General features: G+C 50.1%; 2 protein-coding genes across 7 annotated transcripts in view; one reads left to right on the forward strand and one right to left on the reverse strand.

Annotated features, from left to right (window-relative positions):
• Positions 1–16,004, forward strand: part of WDR83 (WD repeat domain 83) — a 133,935-nt gene that overhangs the window by 42,116 nt on the left and 75,815 nt on the right. For 3 of the 5 annotated variants that reach the window (XM_063931171.1, XM_063931168.1, XM_063931172.1), the window contains exons 2-3: positions 8,738–8,867; positions 11,487–11,607. In XM_063931171.1, coding sequence (XP_063787241.1) covers positions 8,765–8,867; positions 11,487–11,607 — 224 coding nt within the window. In that variant the 5' untranslated portion in view covers positions 8,738–8,764. Of the gene's footprint in view, positions 1–8,108; positions 8,337–8,737; positions 8,868–11,486; positions 11,608–16,004 lie in introns of those variants that run through there. The other 2 variants (XM_063931169.1, XM_063931170.1) reach the window with 2 other exon arrangements.
• On the reverse strand, positions 1,482–8,036 carry WDR83OS (WD repeat domain 83 opposite strand). 2 transcript variants are annotated; one of them, XM_063931173.1, is made up of 4 exons: positions 7,952–8,036; positions 4,229–4,334; positions 2,953–3,050; positions 1,482–1,663 (listed from the first exon to the last, which is right to left on the reverse strand). In XM_063931173.1, exons 1-4 carry the CDS (start codon positions 7,999–8,001, stop codon positions 1,597–1,599), a joined length of 321 nt encoding a protein of 106 aa, XP_063787243.1. In that variant the 5' UTR covers positions 8,002–8,036; the 3' UTR covers positions 1,482–1,596. The 2 variants fall into 2 exon arrangements, with proteins under 2 accessions (XP_063787243.1, XP_063787244.1); XM_063931174.1 differs by lacking the exon at positions 2,953–3,050.

A 16,004-nucleotide genomic window follows, 5' to 3' on the forward strand; every position in this document is an offset into this window, starting at 1 on the left:
CGGTGGCGTCCACCCTGCTCCAGCAAGCGGGACCTCGCTTGCTGGAGCCAGGTGGACGCTGCCGCTGGGTTCCTGCTCTCCCCGCTGCCCCCTCCCCGTCTCCTGCTCTCAGCTCCCTCATCTCAATCCGACTTTTTTCTAAAGTCGGTTTGAGATTGTCAGAAACGGGGCTAAAACCTGTCAGGTTTGGCCCCGCTTCCGACAATGCACGCTGATCGGTGGCTGAAGCCGCCGATCAGCGAGCATTCCAACAAATCGGGTTTCCCGACTTGTCGGATAAAAGGTGGCCGTAATGAATAGGTCGGAACCCCTTCAGACCTAAAACTGTCGGAAGCTGCCATCTTTCCGACAAGACGGCAGCTTCTGACAGTTATTGAATATACCCCTATGTGTCACAGGCACGCTGCAATACACATTGATTGCTTGATAACCCCATTGCGGTGTGCACAGATCATTAATCTTTGCTCAGACAAATATTTGTTGCTTAATTGATTTGATTGACTTTGCTCCGCTTTTGACATAAAGTAACTTTAAGCCGTGAACTCAATGTTAATGTTTTTATTAACCTGTACACAGTATGTTATTACCACTGCAGTGACTTGCCCATAGGATGTTTTTATGGGCACATGATCTACACTTCATGCATACTCTGTTTCAGGCTGTTTACATAGGCTGCGGGTCCCCCAGCGCTGATGATGTATTACAAGCTGTGCACTGAGCTCCGGAGCCGTTGCTAGGCAGGGAGCCGCATTTGTTTACCTTAACAATAACGTCCACTAATCAGGGGCTTCCAATGAGCTGCTATCCAGCTCAGCAAGCCCTCCCACAGCATGGGATATGTTTGTAATGCCTTTGGTGTCAGACCAGGTATTTATTCAGGCTCAGCGCTCAGTGTCATTAACCCCTGATGAAAACCTTGTTGGTTGAAACAGCTGTTGGGCCACAGCTGTCAGATTGTGCTTCACATTGATTTTTCTTGAAGAATAAACCTCTATTCACGTTTATTTAACCATGAGTGCTGGTAATTTCTTTTTCTAAATCGCTGAAAAAATTAGTGTATATTATATATAGCTATCTATCTATCTTTGGGAGACATTAAAGTTGCCGGCTGCCAGGAGCCCGGTGGTCAGGATAACGACGCCGGAATCCCGACACCCAGTGAAATACCGCTCGCTGCCCAGAATCCCCACTCAAGTGGTGGTCCACGTCACCACCAGAGGGGGAATATAACCCTGTGCAAAGGTCGCTACCGGGCCCAAAGTGGGACAATCGCAGCGAGCTCATGAGGGAACACGCTGCGCTCGTTGCCGGTATTCTGGCGTCGGTCTCCTGACTACTGGGATATCATACTGAATCCATTTCTTTCTATACAGATATCCCCACCTATTTGAACAATGTGTCCTGCTGTTCATAACGTGGGCAGTGGGACCACCCATCGAATGTACCACCCTCCTCACTATAAAAGCACTCCAAGCACGACATAAAAAGCACCAGTCTTTATTAATAATGGGCAGTCCTATGAGGCATGGAGAGAGAGGGGTAAAACTGCTTGATGTCCGACACAACGACCTTCTTCTGAGCAGGAGGAGACCGGTGTCACCACGGCGGAGACATGGGTTGTGGGTTCTGTAGATAGGACATGACCACGGCGGAAATAGATAGCCTACAGGGAATAAAAAAAATACAAATATTAGATTTTTCTCCTTTATAATTATTTATCCAGGGAGAAGGATCAGATATTTTCACGGATTACCTATTATTACCCCATCCTGAAATGTCCAACACCAGCCAAGAGACTAATATGCTTGAGGGACACCAATCACTGCAGCTCGTAGGACAGAAAAGCCAAGACTGTACAACATATGGTCCCTACACACTGGGCGATGTTACTGAAAGATATGAACGATCTCGTTCATTAATAAACGAGATACCGTTCATATCTTTCAGTGTGGAGTCACCAGCGATGAACGATGCGCGGCCCCACGCTCGTTCATCGCTGGTGCCCCGTCGCTTGTGCATGCAGGCCAATATGGACGAGATCGTCCATATTTGCCTGCACTGCTATGGAGCCGGGTGACGGGGGGAAGTGAAGAAACTTCACTCCCCCTTTCACTGCCCCCCCGCCGCCGGGTCGCCCGTTGGCCATTTCTGCCGCCTGTCAGCTCGGCGGCGGATCGACAAATGTGTAGGGCTCATTACTCGCCGACTCTTAATGCCCCTGATCCAAAAGACAGTACATGTGTATAGCACATTCAGAGGGTAGAGGCAAGGGTCCAGTATAATATACCGGCTGACAGCATCCCATCTGCTTGATTACCGGCAGTGAGTCCCCTTAAGGGCTTGCCACGCTGCAGGCATGGTGGCGAGTTTTGCTCACCACAGGTTCTATTCCTAATCGGGGTGGCGGGATGCAACCAAAATGCCGGCTGTCAGGATTCCAGCGTTGGCCTCCTGAACGCGGGGATCCCAACCGCTGGCATTTTGACTGCATTCCATAGGCAACGCTCACTTTCATATAGAGGACTAAGAGCTACTGAGGCAGCATTTAATATTCATGATGACTGGTTAATATTCATGAGGTACTGGGTACTAATGATCTGACAAGCTACATCACAAACACTGGATCAGACCACAACATCTTTGTGGGCTCAGTCTATAATTGTGACAAGACAGCCCATCAGCACTGCATCAGTGCAGCAATACCAGGGTACTTCCAGACCAGTGTTCCCAGTGATGGAACAGGCTGCAGGCTCCTGGATATTGGTACTGGCCACAATATGGATGCCTACACAGTGGCTCTCATTATCCTACAGAAGCTTCACGCCTTATTTATAATCAGTGGTTCTCTATTCTAGTAGACATTGTGACTGTCTCCACTCTCTCTAGCATCACCACCTCCCTCTGCTGGCCTCTCCCTGGAACAGCACCCCACAGTCCTCATCCCACACTCACATGAAACTGCTCATCATCTGTTTGGTATCTTCAGAGCTGCGAGAATTTGCAAAGCTGATGAAGGAGCAATACACAGCAATCCACGCACACCACTTCAGCTGAAAAACACGGGGGGGGGGTAAATATATATGTTATTTCCAGCGAAGGTCACTGCAGTCAGCCTGCCACAGCAAATTGGCAATGCCAGAGTGCAGTAAAGCTGGGTACACACTGGGCCGACACGTCAGCGGTCCCACCATCCGATGCAGGTAAGCATGTACACTAACCGATCAATCTGCCCGCCCAGCTATGACTTCATTCCCCACAGCCAGTGTACGGGCAAGTAGGCAGGTCGTCCACACCCACACACACACAGCCAGATGCTCCAATATATCTGCGGATAGACTGGCCATTGGCTGTGCTGCATGCTGTGATGCGTCTGTGAACAATGACGACCTAGTGCTAGCAATATATCGTCCGTTCGCGCAAACTCAGATGTACTGCAAGTATAACTAGAATGTGAGCAATCTCAAGTTGTGTTAACGGAAGAAAACTTTCACATATTGAGCATGACATAGGACTTTTTTTTTTTTTTAAAGGGGCAATCATTTACAAAGCATGGTTTAGTCTTGTACATGACGGTCCCTTTAAAAAAAAAAAAAAAAGTCCCACTTCAGCCGGCATCCCGCACGCCCGCCGAAATCGGACTTTATTCAATCCCGGCCATTAGATGGCAGAAAGCCACTTTTGTGACAAGCCTCACATTCTACTATGAGGCCATTGGTTTTTTCATTAACAGAACATGCCCTGAATATTGTTGTCTTGAGTGCCACAAAATACTATGACTGTATAATTGCTTATTCTTGTATCCCCTTGTGACGGGAGCAATTAACTAAAAAACCCCTAAACAAAAAAACAACTCCGTATATCAAAATGATTATACAGTATCTATAAAGCTTTCAGCGGCGCCTGCTCAGCCATTCTCACAAACATGGCTACAGAACAGCTGCCTCCTCAGTGTGCAGGAAACACACAATTTATGGCAATGACAGTTGAGAACAGGACAGCGATATTCTGCTGTGATTGTTAAAAGACCCATGTTGATAGCCTGAATGTCAACAGACACATGTTGCCATATAAGACAGCCCAAGGAGGAAGCCTGGAGAGCAAGGTGGCCACAGTAGAGGCCCTCAACACGCTCTCCATCTCTACAAAGGAAAACGTATTACATGCACAAAACGGTATAACGGCGCTGTATTAGACTGTAAACGTTAAGCAATGCAATCGCTAGCCTCACCTTCAGCATCAGGCCACACATACTGAATATCATTCCCAACAGGTTCATGTAATCCGGAGTTGGGTCATCCAGGGTTGGGGAGCTCTCGGAGGTGGGAGGTTTGTACCTGTGGATTTATAGAGAAATAGAACTTAGTATATTGGCAAAACTTCCAAATATAACAGGGGTACAGTCATATCGGGGGTGACTGTGAGGAAAACGGAGGCACAGGACAAAGATAGCAATACCAAATTCTGCACTTAGATCAATGTCCCGCACTGTATTTCATATGGAAAAGAATTATCACACACCAACAGTTTATTGTCAGAGCGAGAGAGCCTGCAAGACGGAAACAGATAATCCAGAATAAATCAGACTCACGGATGAATCATAAAGAACACGGATATGTAACCCTGTGGGGAGCTGGTCTGTACACAGAGATTTATTCACTGGAGCCTTGAAAGTTGCGTAGTTTTCCTAAAATGCACTCAGAATAACCCGAGCCGGCCTTCAAAGCCTTTTTTAATGCCTATGCCTGGTGCCAGAACGGAGGGACGTGGGCTCACAGAGGGTGACATGTACAGTGTGACATTTCCTTACACTTCACTTGCTAAATGAATAATAAATCTCCACATCTCCCTTCCCCAGTCGCTGACTTCCCCATAAAATCTGCCTTACACTGTGTTACACTCACTCATTTCACACATATCTCCCCAAGCCACCCACTGGTGGGGTCCACACCAGATTTCTACGTTTCAGATGCTCCCCAGCTATACTGACAATGGTGCGAGGAAAGACCAGTCAGTGAAAACTAGGAGATACGGTCGTTAGGTCAACAGTCATTAGGTCTACCACTGAATGTCGACATGCATCAGGTCATTAGGTCGACAAGTTTTTCATAATTTGTAAAAAAAAAAAATTGGACTTTTTCATACTTTACGATCCACGTGGACTATAATTGGGAACAGTAACCTGTGCCAAGCGCAGCAGTAGCGGAGCGAGGCACCTTGCCGAGCCATGCAAGCGGACACGGTGCACTAATCGGGGTTCCCCCTTACTTTACGCAGAAAGCGACACCAAAAAAAAGTCCAAAAGCCCATGTCGACCTTCTGACCTGTAGACCTATTGCCCCTGTCGACCTTCAGTGGTTGACCTAAGTTGAGTCGACCCAACGACCCATACCTGAAAACTAGATAGGGGATTCAAACTCAGCTTGCAGGGTTATTTGTAAATGTAGCTAGCAAGACTTACTAGGGCTACCTCTACATAGACATACCTCTCGTCATCTCCAACTAGGGCTGCCTCTACAAAGGCCCACTTATCGCCATCTTCAGCTAGGGCTTCCTCTACGTAGGCCCACCTATCACCATCTTCAACTAGAGCTACGTCTACCTCTTACCATCTGCAAGTAGGGTAACTTCTACGTAGGGCCAACTCTTGCCACCTCCAACTAGGACTACCTCTACCTCTTACCATCTGCAACTAAGGCTACCTGTACATAGGCATACCTCTTGCCATCTCCAATTAGGGCTACCTCTACATAGGCCACTTTTCGCCATCTCCAACTAAGGCTGCCTCTACGTACCCACCTCATGCCATCTCCAACTAGGGCTACCTCTACATTGGTCTACCTTTTACTATCTGCAACTTCCACGTAGGGCCACCTCTTGCTACCTACAACTAAGGCTGCCTCTACGTAGGCCCAACTCTCGCCATCACCAACTAGGGCCGACTCTACATAGGCCCATATCTCGCCATCTTCAACTAGGGCTACCTCGATGAAGTTCTACCTCTCGCCATCAACAACTAGGCCTACCCCTACACAGACCCACTTCTTGCCATCTCCAACCAGGGCTGCCGCTACGTAGACCCACCTCTTACCATCTCCAACTAGGGCTACTTCTACGTAGGCCCACCTCTTGCCATCTCCAACTAGGACTACCTTTACCTCTTACCATCTGCAACTACGGCTAACTCTACATAGGCATACCTGTCGCCATCTCCAACTAGAGCTACCTTTAAGTAGGCCTACATCTCGCCATCTCCAACTAGGACTGCCCCCACGTAGGCCTACATCTCGCCACCTCCAACTAGGGCTGCCTCCACGTAAGCCCACCTCTCACCATCTTCAACTAGGGCTGCCTCTACGTAGGCCCAACTCTCGCCATCTCCAACTAGGGCCGACTCTACGTAGTCCCAACTCTCGCCATCTCCAACTAGGGCCGACTCTACGTAGGCCCATTCTCACCATCTACAACTAGGGCTACCTCGAAGTAATCCTACCTCTCGCCATCTCCAACTAGGCCTACTTCTACATAGGCCCACTTCTCGCCATCTCCAACTAGGGCTGCCGCTATGTAGACCCACCTCTTGCCATCTCCAATTAGGGCTACCTCTTCATAGGTCTACCTCTTACCATCTGTAACTAGAGCAATGTCTATGTAGGCTCACCTCTTGCCATCTCCAACTAGGACTACCTCTTACCATCTGCAACTAGGGCAACTTCTACGTAGGCCCTCCTCTTGCCATCTCCAACTAAGACTACATTTACCTCTTACCATCTGCAACTAGTGCGATCTCTTGCCATCTCCAATTAGTGCAACATAGGTCTACCTCTTACCATCTGCAACTAAGGCTACCTCTACATAGGCATACCTCTCACCATCTCCAACTAGGGCCGCCTCCACGTAGGCCCACATCTCACCATCTCCAACGAGGGCTGCCTCCACGCAGGTCCACCTCTCACCATCTTCAACTAGGGCTGCCTCCACGTAGACCCACCTCTCGCCATCTTCAACTAGGGCTGCCTCCACGTAGAGGGGATGACACTTGTCTCCCTCCACCAGCGGATCCCAGGGGGTGACACCCGTCCTTCCACCAGTGGATCCCAGGGGGTGACACCCGTCCCTCCACCAGTGGATCCCATCGGGTGACACCCGTCCCTCCACAGCGGATCCCAGGGGGTGACACCTCTCCCTCCACAGCGGATCCCAGAGGGTGACACCCGTCCATCCACAGCGGATCCCAGGGGGTGACACCCATCCATCCACAGCGGATCCCAGGGGGTGACACCCGTCCCTCCACGGTTGATTCTATATCGGAGTGGGAGAAGGGACCTTCTGACATACTAAGGGGAGGAGACACGTCACCACGGGGAGGAACTACGGGCGAACAAGGTACCCGAAAAGTACGCTCGCCACGCTTCGAGCTGATTACTAAAGGTAATAGTTGGTGGCGTGGAGAGTAGAGGAACTATCCCGCTGGCCTAGCTCCTCCCCCTTGTGCCGTGGCTCCTCCCCCAGACGGAAAAGGTCCCTTAGCCCAACTTGATGGTAGATGCTAGAATCAAGTGGGCTAAGGGACCTTTTCCGTAAGGGGGAGGAGTTACATCTACCATCAAGGTAGATGCTAGAATCAAGTGGGCTAAGGGACCTTTTCCGTAAGGGGGAGGAGTTACATCTACCGTCCCTCCACAGCGGATCCCAGGGGGTGATACCATACCCTCCAACATGACCCGCCCCACTAGGTACAAAATGCTCTGTTTCTGGACTTCCCTCTTAATTTATTATTGCAATCACCTGTGAAGAAACAGCTTTCTTATCATTTAACTAGTTCAACACAGGTGATGGAAATCATAAATTAAGAGGGAAGTCCAGAAACAGAGCATTTTGTACCTAGTGGGGCGGGTCATGTTGGAGGGTCTGTGATACTCGTCCCCCAGAAACTCAGGACCCCTTCCCTCACCTCTGCACCTTCCCCGGCCTCCTCGGGTCATTCCCGTTGGTCCCAGTCATGTCTCCCGGCGCCAGCTCCTCTTCCTCGGGCCGCACGAAGCCCAAACCTCCAGCTGTTCAAGGAACTTCCGGAACCGGAAGAGGCTGTGACGCGGCGGAAGTGTTGCAGGACTAGCTAGCGCCCGGTACTACGGACCCACCGTCAGAGATACAGCGTCATGTGACCGACCCGAGTCCGGGAGACAGCAGGTGACCGGCATCCCCCATCCCGGCTGCCCCTCCGGCCTGCGGACTACAACTCCCATTATCCACAGCGGCCTCCTCTGTGCTAATCCGCGGGCCGGTGCATCATGGGAGTTGTAGTTTATCCCCGCATGTGAGTGACCCACCAGCAGGTGTGTGGAACTACTAGTCCCAGGTTGTGCCGCAGTTTGCTAACACTATAGTGTGGGGGTATATGCATATGCAGAGTATTATATATGTTATGTACAGAGCATGTGCAGCATTATTATATGTTATGGGGCATATGTACGTCTAAACCTTGTAGAGAGATAAACTACCGATCATATACCTCCCAACATGACCCTCTCCAGGAGGGACAGACTGCTCTGCTCCTGGCCTTTCCTCTTAATTTTGTCCCTCCTGGAGAGGGTCATGTTGGGATGTATGCAATCAATCAACTCTTAACTAATTTTTCAAACACAGCCTGTAACTTTTCACATCCCCCCCTTTCCTGTACAACTCCTGTAGCTTCATATCTCCTCTATGTTTAAATGTGTGTTTCCTTTTTACCAAGGTACCAGAGGGAAACAGTCGTGGTGCCATGTCGTTTCCCGCTCCCAAAGTCCGACCACCGGAACTGCCCCGGTGTCTGCAGCGCCGACTGACCTGTAACCAGGGAGCCGTAAGGGCAGTGAGGTTCAACGGTGGGCACACAATACTAACTGCTATCTCTATTCTAACTGTGCGTCTGATTCTGCTGTGCAAGGAAGCCGCTGTGGAATACCATATAAGTAATACCCCTTTTCCACTAGAGTAGCACGGGTCGCAGCCGTGTTGCCTGACACGGCTGCAACCCGTGCTACAGCCCCCTGCAGACAGCGCTCACCAACCCGGCAATTGCCGGGTGTGTGACGTGCTAGTGACGCGGCAGGGGCGGCGCTGGGAGATCACATGATCTCCCAGCGCCGCCCTCCCTATGCACTGTGAATGGGAGCCGTGGTGCCTCGACACGGCTCCCGTTCACACTAGACAGCTAGCCGGGTTGAACACGTGTTCAACTCGGCTAGCTACCAGGGTAGGATTCCCGGATCACTTGATCCGGGAATTTGCCGGGGGACCCGGTTACACTAGGGAAAAACACGGGTAAATGCGCGCCCCCGCGCATTTACCCGTGTTTTAAGGAGCTAGTGGAAAATGGGTATAACATTCATATGCTGTAGGAGGCATCTGTATGGAATTAGTGCCTCCTGCCAGCACCTGCGATAAGGGTTACCACCTCATCCCTTTAATTCTGAACACGTATTAATTAATCTACTGCTGCTCAGTATATTGTTTTAACAAAAATACTTAAAGTCAAACAAATATTTCTAACATTTAACCAGTGTGGGACTGTGAACTTTCTAATATGGCATCAGCTATGCTTACTTAACAACAATAATACAGTTACTAACAAATCCCCTGGAGAGAGATAACCGCTTTACTAACCAGCAGGACTGTATGAAAAGACTGTGCTGTGTCTAACAAATTAATATACCGGTATGCATGCTTTGTATTGACATCAAAGCCCAATTGGCGAGAGCTTATACATATATCCATTAATTGCCTTTCAGTTTTGATTGTTTTGGTACTATGATAGTTTTATGGGTTACTTTTGTTTTTAACAGTCAAATAAAGGTATATATTTTTTATCAAATCAGCAGCCTTGATTAAATTATGTATATATGATTGTATTTATTAGCGCGCTCACATTTGATATCTAATTACACAGTTTCTGTGGCTGATTAAAACCAGGAGAAATGAAGTCTTGAAGTCAGCCAGCCACAAAAGCTGTGTAATTAATGTGTCCAGAATTAAAGGGATGAGGTGGTAACCCTACCTGCGATCCAACTAAAGCTTACTGACTGTTAGAACCACACTGCCGGGTCCAGGAAGTCTTCATCCAGTGATGCAGACCCAAGGCTCGGGCACGCCTACAAAGGGGGGCGACACCCACACGTTTGGTAGAGCGGTCTCGGTTGCTGTCCTTGTTCCACCTCCCAAATGCAGCACCATGTCAATCATACTGCGGCTGAGAGGGGCTACGAGCAATCACACCGGACGTGTTCTGCACATGTTACACCCAGAATCATCCAATTATTAAGTAAACCTTCAGGTTTACATCCTAATCAAAACCAGGCTCTGTGCCACCCTGTGGTGGGAGGAACAGACTCCGTGTCACGTAGCTCCCTCCTGTGTCACCCTGTGGTGGGAGGGACGGACTCTGTGTCACATAGCTCCCTCCTGCCTGTGTCACCCTGTGGTGGGAGGGACAGACCCCATGTCACATGGCTCCCTCCTGTCTGTGTCACCCTGTGGTGGGAGGGATGGACTCTTAGTGTTCACCCTAGGAGTTGGGCAGGGCGCCGGACTGTGAGGGGCACAAGCGTGTGCACTCGCGGCCACGCAAAATAGGGGGCATGGTCATTTCACGTCATAAAAGTGGGCGGTTCAGCCCACAGACGTTAAAACGGGGTGTGGGCGGCCTGCGGCGTCACTGTTGGGGTGTGCCCAGCACCTACGGAGGTGCTGGGCTTCCCCCAAGCTCTCTCACCATGTGAATGGATGGCGCGCGCAATGCGCTCGGCATCTTTACACCCTGGGAGGGCAGGAGGCGGGCGGCTGTTCTAGCAGGGTGCTGCAGAAAGGGCAGGGCGGCTTTTGCCCTTAGAAAATCGGGCAGGGCGCTGTGCCCTGCTAAAACAGCCTAGCGTGAACACTAGACTCTGTGTCACATAGCTCCCTCCTGTCTGTGTCCCCCGTGGTGGGAGGGACAGACTCTGTGTCGCCCTGTGGTGGGAGGTACAGACTCCATGTCACATAACCCCCTCCTGTCTGTGTCACCTTGTGGTGGGAGGGACGGACTCTGTGTCACCCTGTGGTGGGAGGTAAAGACTCCATGTCACATAGCTCCCTCCTGTCTGTGTCGCCCTGTAGTGGGAGGGACAGAACACATGTCACATAGCTCCCTCCTGCCTGTGTCACCCTGTGGTGGGAGGGACAGATCCTATGTCACATAGCCCTCTCCTGTCTTTGTCACCCTGTGGTGGGAGGGACGGACTCTGTGTCACCCTGTGGTGGAAGGTACAAACTCCATGTCACATAGCTTCCTCCTGTCTTTGTCACCCTGTGATGAGAGGGACAGATCCCATGTCACATAGTCCCCTCTTGTCTGTGTCACCCTGTAGTGGGAGGGACAGACCCCATGTCACATAGCTCCTTACTGTCTGTGTCACCCTGTGGTGGGAGTAACAGACCTCACCTTATTCTTGTTTTTGTGTTGTCAGTGGATGGTAATTATTGTATAACGTGTGGCAGTGACAAATCTCTGAAGCTATGGAACCCACATAAGGGAACAATGCTGAAAACATACAGCGGCCATGGATATGAAGTGCTTGATGCAGCAGGGTGAGTGTCAGTTTTATAATATTATTTGTCTCTGGTATTCAAACAACATGAATTATGTGCTTTTCTATGAAATGTTGCATGGTATTACACAATGCTGCAGGTCCTATGTATGCTATGCTGTGTGAAAATGTTACTGTGTCCTTTAGAAAGACTTTCTGTGATATGTGCGCTGTCTGTGGCTTCCTGCTGCCTCTATTGTTGGGGACCCCGCTCCTTCTACTGTATAACTCTCAGCCTGTGGCTTCCCACTTCCTTCATTCCCCTCCTCATATCACTACTCTGTGTTGTTTGGGTTCCTGCTTTTACTGTATACCTTTTAGCCTGTGGCCTCCTGCTGTCACCAATCCTCTCATATCACTACTCCAGGTGCCTCTGGCCCTTCCTCATATCCCTACTCTGTGCTGTTGGGGAGCCTACTTCTTCTACTCTATAACTCTCCATCTGTGGCTTCCTGCTGCCTCCAGTCTCTCTGTGCTGTTGGGGATCCTGCTCCTTCTACTATATAACTCTCCATCTGTGGCTTCCTGCTGCCTCTGTTCCCCTCCTCATATCGCTACTCTGTGCTGTTGGGGACCCTGCTCCTTCTGTTGGATAACTCTCAGGCTGTGGCTTCCTGCTGCTTCCATTCCCCTCCTCATATCCCTACTCTACTGTTGGGAACCTGCTCCTTCTACTATATAACTCTCCATCTGTGGCTTCCTGCTGCCTCTGTTCCCCTCCTCATATCCCTACTCTGTGCTGTTGGGGACCCTGCTCCTTCTGTTGGATAACTCTCAGGCTGTGGCTTCCTGCTGCCTCTGTTCCCCTCCTCATATCCCTACTCTACTGTTGGGAACCTGCTCCTACTACTACATAACTCTCCATCTGTGGCGTCCTGCTGCCTCTGTTCCCCTCCTCATATCACTACTCTGTGCTGCTGGGGACCTTGATCCTTCTACTATATAACTCTCCATCTGTGGCTTCCTGCTGCCTCTGTTCCCCTCCTCATATCACTACTCTGTGCTGCTGGGGACCTGCTCCTTCTACTGTATAACTCTCAGTCTGTGGCTTCCTGCTGCCTGTATTCTCCTCTTCATATCACTACTCTGTGCTGTCGGGTATCCTGCTACTTCTACTATATGTCTCAGTCTGTGGCCTACAGCTGAATCTATTTCTCCTCCTAGCCATCATGACTCTGTCCATCATATGCACATATGCCTGTCCCCATGTAACATGATGACACTAATGGACAGGTCACTACTTCCCACATGTTGTTCTGATTGGTTGCAATTTGTTATCTCCCACCCACATTGGGTACACATAGACATTCCAGAGCTTAAAAATGCCAACAAAAAGTTGCTAATATTTTTTTATTTCTCTGACGTCCTAAGTGGATGCTGGGACTCCGTAAGGACCATGGGGAATAGCGGCTCCGCAGGAGACTGGGCACAACTAAAAGAAAGCTTTAGGTCTACCTGGTGTGCACTGGCTCCTCCCTCTATGACCCTCCTCCAGACCTCAGTTAGAATCTTGTGCCCGGCTGAGCTGGATGCACACTAGGGGCTCTCCTGAGCTCCTAGAAAAGAAAGTATATTTTAGGTTTTATTATTTTCAGTGAGATCTGCTGGCAACAGACTCACTGCTACGAGGGACTAAGGGGAGAAGAAGCGAACCTACCTGCTTGCAGCTAGCTTGGGCTTCTTAGGCTACTGGACACCATTAGCTCCAGAGGGATCGAACACAGGGCCCGACCTCGATCGTCCGGTCCCGGAGCCGCGCCGCCGTCCCCCTTACAGAGCCAGAAGCAAGAAGATGGTCCTGAAAATCGGCGGCAGAAGACTTCGGTCTTCAACAAGGTAGCGCACAGCACTGCAGCTGTGCGCCATTGCTCCTCATGCACACTCCGGTCACTGATGGGTGCAGGGTGCTGGGGGGGGGCGCCCTGAGCAGCAATATTAACACCTTGGCTGGCTAAAAAATCACAATATATAGTCCTAGAGGCTATATATGTGAGAAATACCCCTGCCAGAGATCCATAAAAAAGCGGGAGAAGTCCGCCGAAAAAGGGGCGGGGCTATCTCCCTCAGCACACTGGCGCCATTTTTCCCTCACAGCTCCGCTGGAAGGATTGCTCCCAGGCTCTCCCCTGCAGTTTCAAGACTACAAAGGGTAAAAAAGAGAGGGGGGGCACTAAATTTAGGCGCAGCAGTATATATATAAGCAGCTATAAGGGAAAATCACTCAGTTATAGTGTTCATCCCTGTGTTATATAGCGCTCTGGTGTGTGCTGGCATACTCTCTCCCTGTCTCCCCAAAGGGCTTTGTGGGGTCCTGTCCTCTGTCAGAGCATTCCCTGTGTGCGTGCGGTGTGTCGGTACGGCTGTGTCGACATGTTTGATGAGGAGGCTTATGTGGAGGCGGAGCAGATGCCGATAAATGTGATGTCACCCCCTGCGGGGCCGACACCTGAGTGGATGGACTTGTGGAAGGAATTACGTGAAAGTGTCATCTCCTTTCATAAAAGGTTTGACGACATACCAAATATGGGACAGCCGGCTTCTCAGCCTGTGCCTGCCCAGGCGTCTCAAAAGCCATCAGGGGCTCTAAAACGCCCGCTACCTCAGATGGCAGACACAGATGTCGACACGGATACTGACTCCAGTGTCGACGACGATGAGACTAATGTAACTTCCAATAGGGCCACACGTTACATGATTGAGGCAATGAAAAATGTGTTGCACATTTCTGATGTTACCCCAGGAACCACAAAAAAGGGTATTATGTTTGGAGAGAAAAAACTACCAGTAGTTTTTCCCCCATCTGAGGAATTAAATGAAGTGTGTGAAGAAGCGTGGGCTTCCCCCGATAAGAAACTGGTAATTTCTAAAAGGTTACTAATGACGTACCCTTTCCCGCCAGAGGATAGGTCACGTTGGGAAACATCCCCTAGGGTGGATAAAGCGCTCACACGCTTGTCAAAGAAGGTGGCACTACCGTCTCCGGATACGGCCGCCCTAAAGGAGCCTGCTGATAGGAAGCAGGAGGCTATCCTGAAGTCTGTGTATACACACACACAGGTATTATACTGAGACCAGCTATTGCTTCAGCATGGATGTGCAGTGCTGCAGCTGCGTGGTCAGATTCCCTGTCGGAAAATATTGATACCCTAGACAGGGACACTATTGCTAACCGTAGAGCATATTAAAGACGCAGTTTTATACATGAGAGATGCACAGAGGGATATTTGCCGGCTGGCATCTAAAATAAGTGCAATGTCCATTTCTGCCAGGAGAGGGTTATGGACTCGGCAGTGGACAGGTGATGCAGATTCTAAAAGGCACATGGAAGTTTTGCCTTATAAGGGTGAGGAGTTCGGGGATGGTCTCTCGGACCTCGTTTCCACAGCAACAGCTGGGAAGTCAGCATTTTTACCCCATGTTCCCTCACAGCCAAAGAAAACACTGTATTATCAGGTACAGTCCTTTCGGCCCCATAAGGGCAAGCGGGTTAAAGGCGCGTCCTTTCTGCCCAGAGGCAGAGGTAGAGGGAAAAAGCTGCAGCATACAGCCAGTTCCCAGGAGCAAAAGTCCTCCCCCGCTTCCTCCAAGTCCGCCGCATGACGCTGGGACTCCACAGGCGGAGCCAGGTACGTGGGGGCCCGTCTCAAAAACTTCAGCAATCAGTGGGCTCGCTCACGGGTGGATCCCTGGATCCTTCAAGTAGTATCTCAGGGGTACAAGCTGGAATTCGAGACGTCTCCCGCCCCCCCGCCGTTTCCTCAAATCTGCCTTGCCTACAACTCCCTCAGGCAGGGAGGCAGTGTTAGAGGCAATACACAAGCTGTATTCCCAGCAGGTGATAGTCAAGGTGCCCCTCCTTCAACAAGGACGGGGTTACTATTCCACAATGTTTGTGGTACCGAAACCGGACGGTTCGGTGAGACCCATTTTAAATTGAAATCCTTGAACACATATATAAAAAAATTCAAGTTCAAGATGGAATCGCTCAGGGCGGTTATTGCAAGCCTGGACGAGGGGGATTACATGGTATCACTGGACATCAAGGATGCTTACCTGCATGTCCCCATTTACCATTCTCACCAGGAGTACCTCAGATTTGTGGTACAGGATTGTCATTACCAATTCCAGACGTTGCCGTTTGGTCTGTCCACGGCACCGAGGGTATTTACCAAGGTAATGGCCGAAATGATGATACTCCTTCGAAAAAAGGGAGTTTTAATTATCCCGTACTTGGACGATCTCCTGATAAAGGCGAGGTCCAGGGAGCAGTTGTTGGTCGGGGTAGCACTATCTCGGGAGGTGCTACAACAGCACGGTTGGATTCTAAATATTCCAAAGTCACAGCTGGTCCCTACGACACGTCTACTGTTCCTGGGGATGGTTCTGGACACAGAACAG

The sequence above is a fragment of the Pseudophryne corroboree genome, chromosome 6 (genome assembly GCF_028390025.1).
Source record: "Pseudophryne corroboree isolate aPseCor3 chromosome 6, aPseCor3.hap2, whole genome shotgun sequence".
NCBI lineage: Eukaryota > Metazoa > Chordata > Amphibia > Anura > Myobatrachidae > Pseudophryne > Pseudophryne corroboree.

Coding starts and splice junctions, on each gene's coding strand:
- WDR83OS (XM_063931173.1), bottom strand. CDS start 8,001: ATGACTGGGACCAACGGGAATGACCCGAGGAGGCCGGGGAAGGTGCAG. Junction 3,051..4,228: donor TGTGTGGCCTGATGCTGAAG/GTGAGGCTAGCG, acceptor CGTGTTTTTCAG/CTGAAGTGGTGTGCGTGGAT. Junction 1,664..2,952: donor CAGATGATGAGCAGTTTCAT/GTGAGTGTGGGA, acceptor TATTCCCTGTAG/GCTATCTATTTCCGCCGTGG.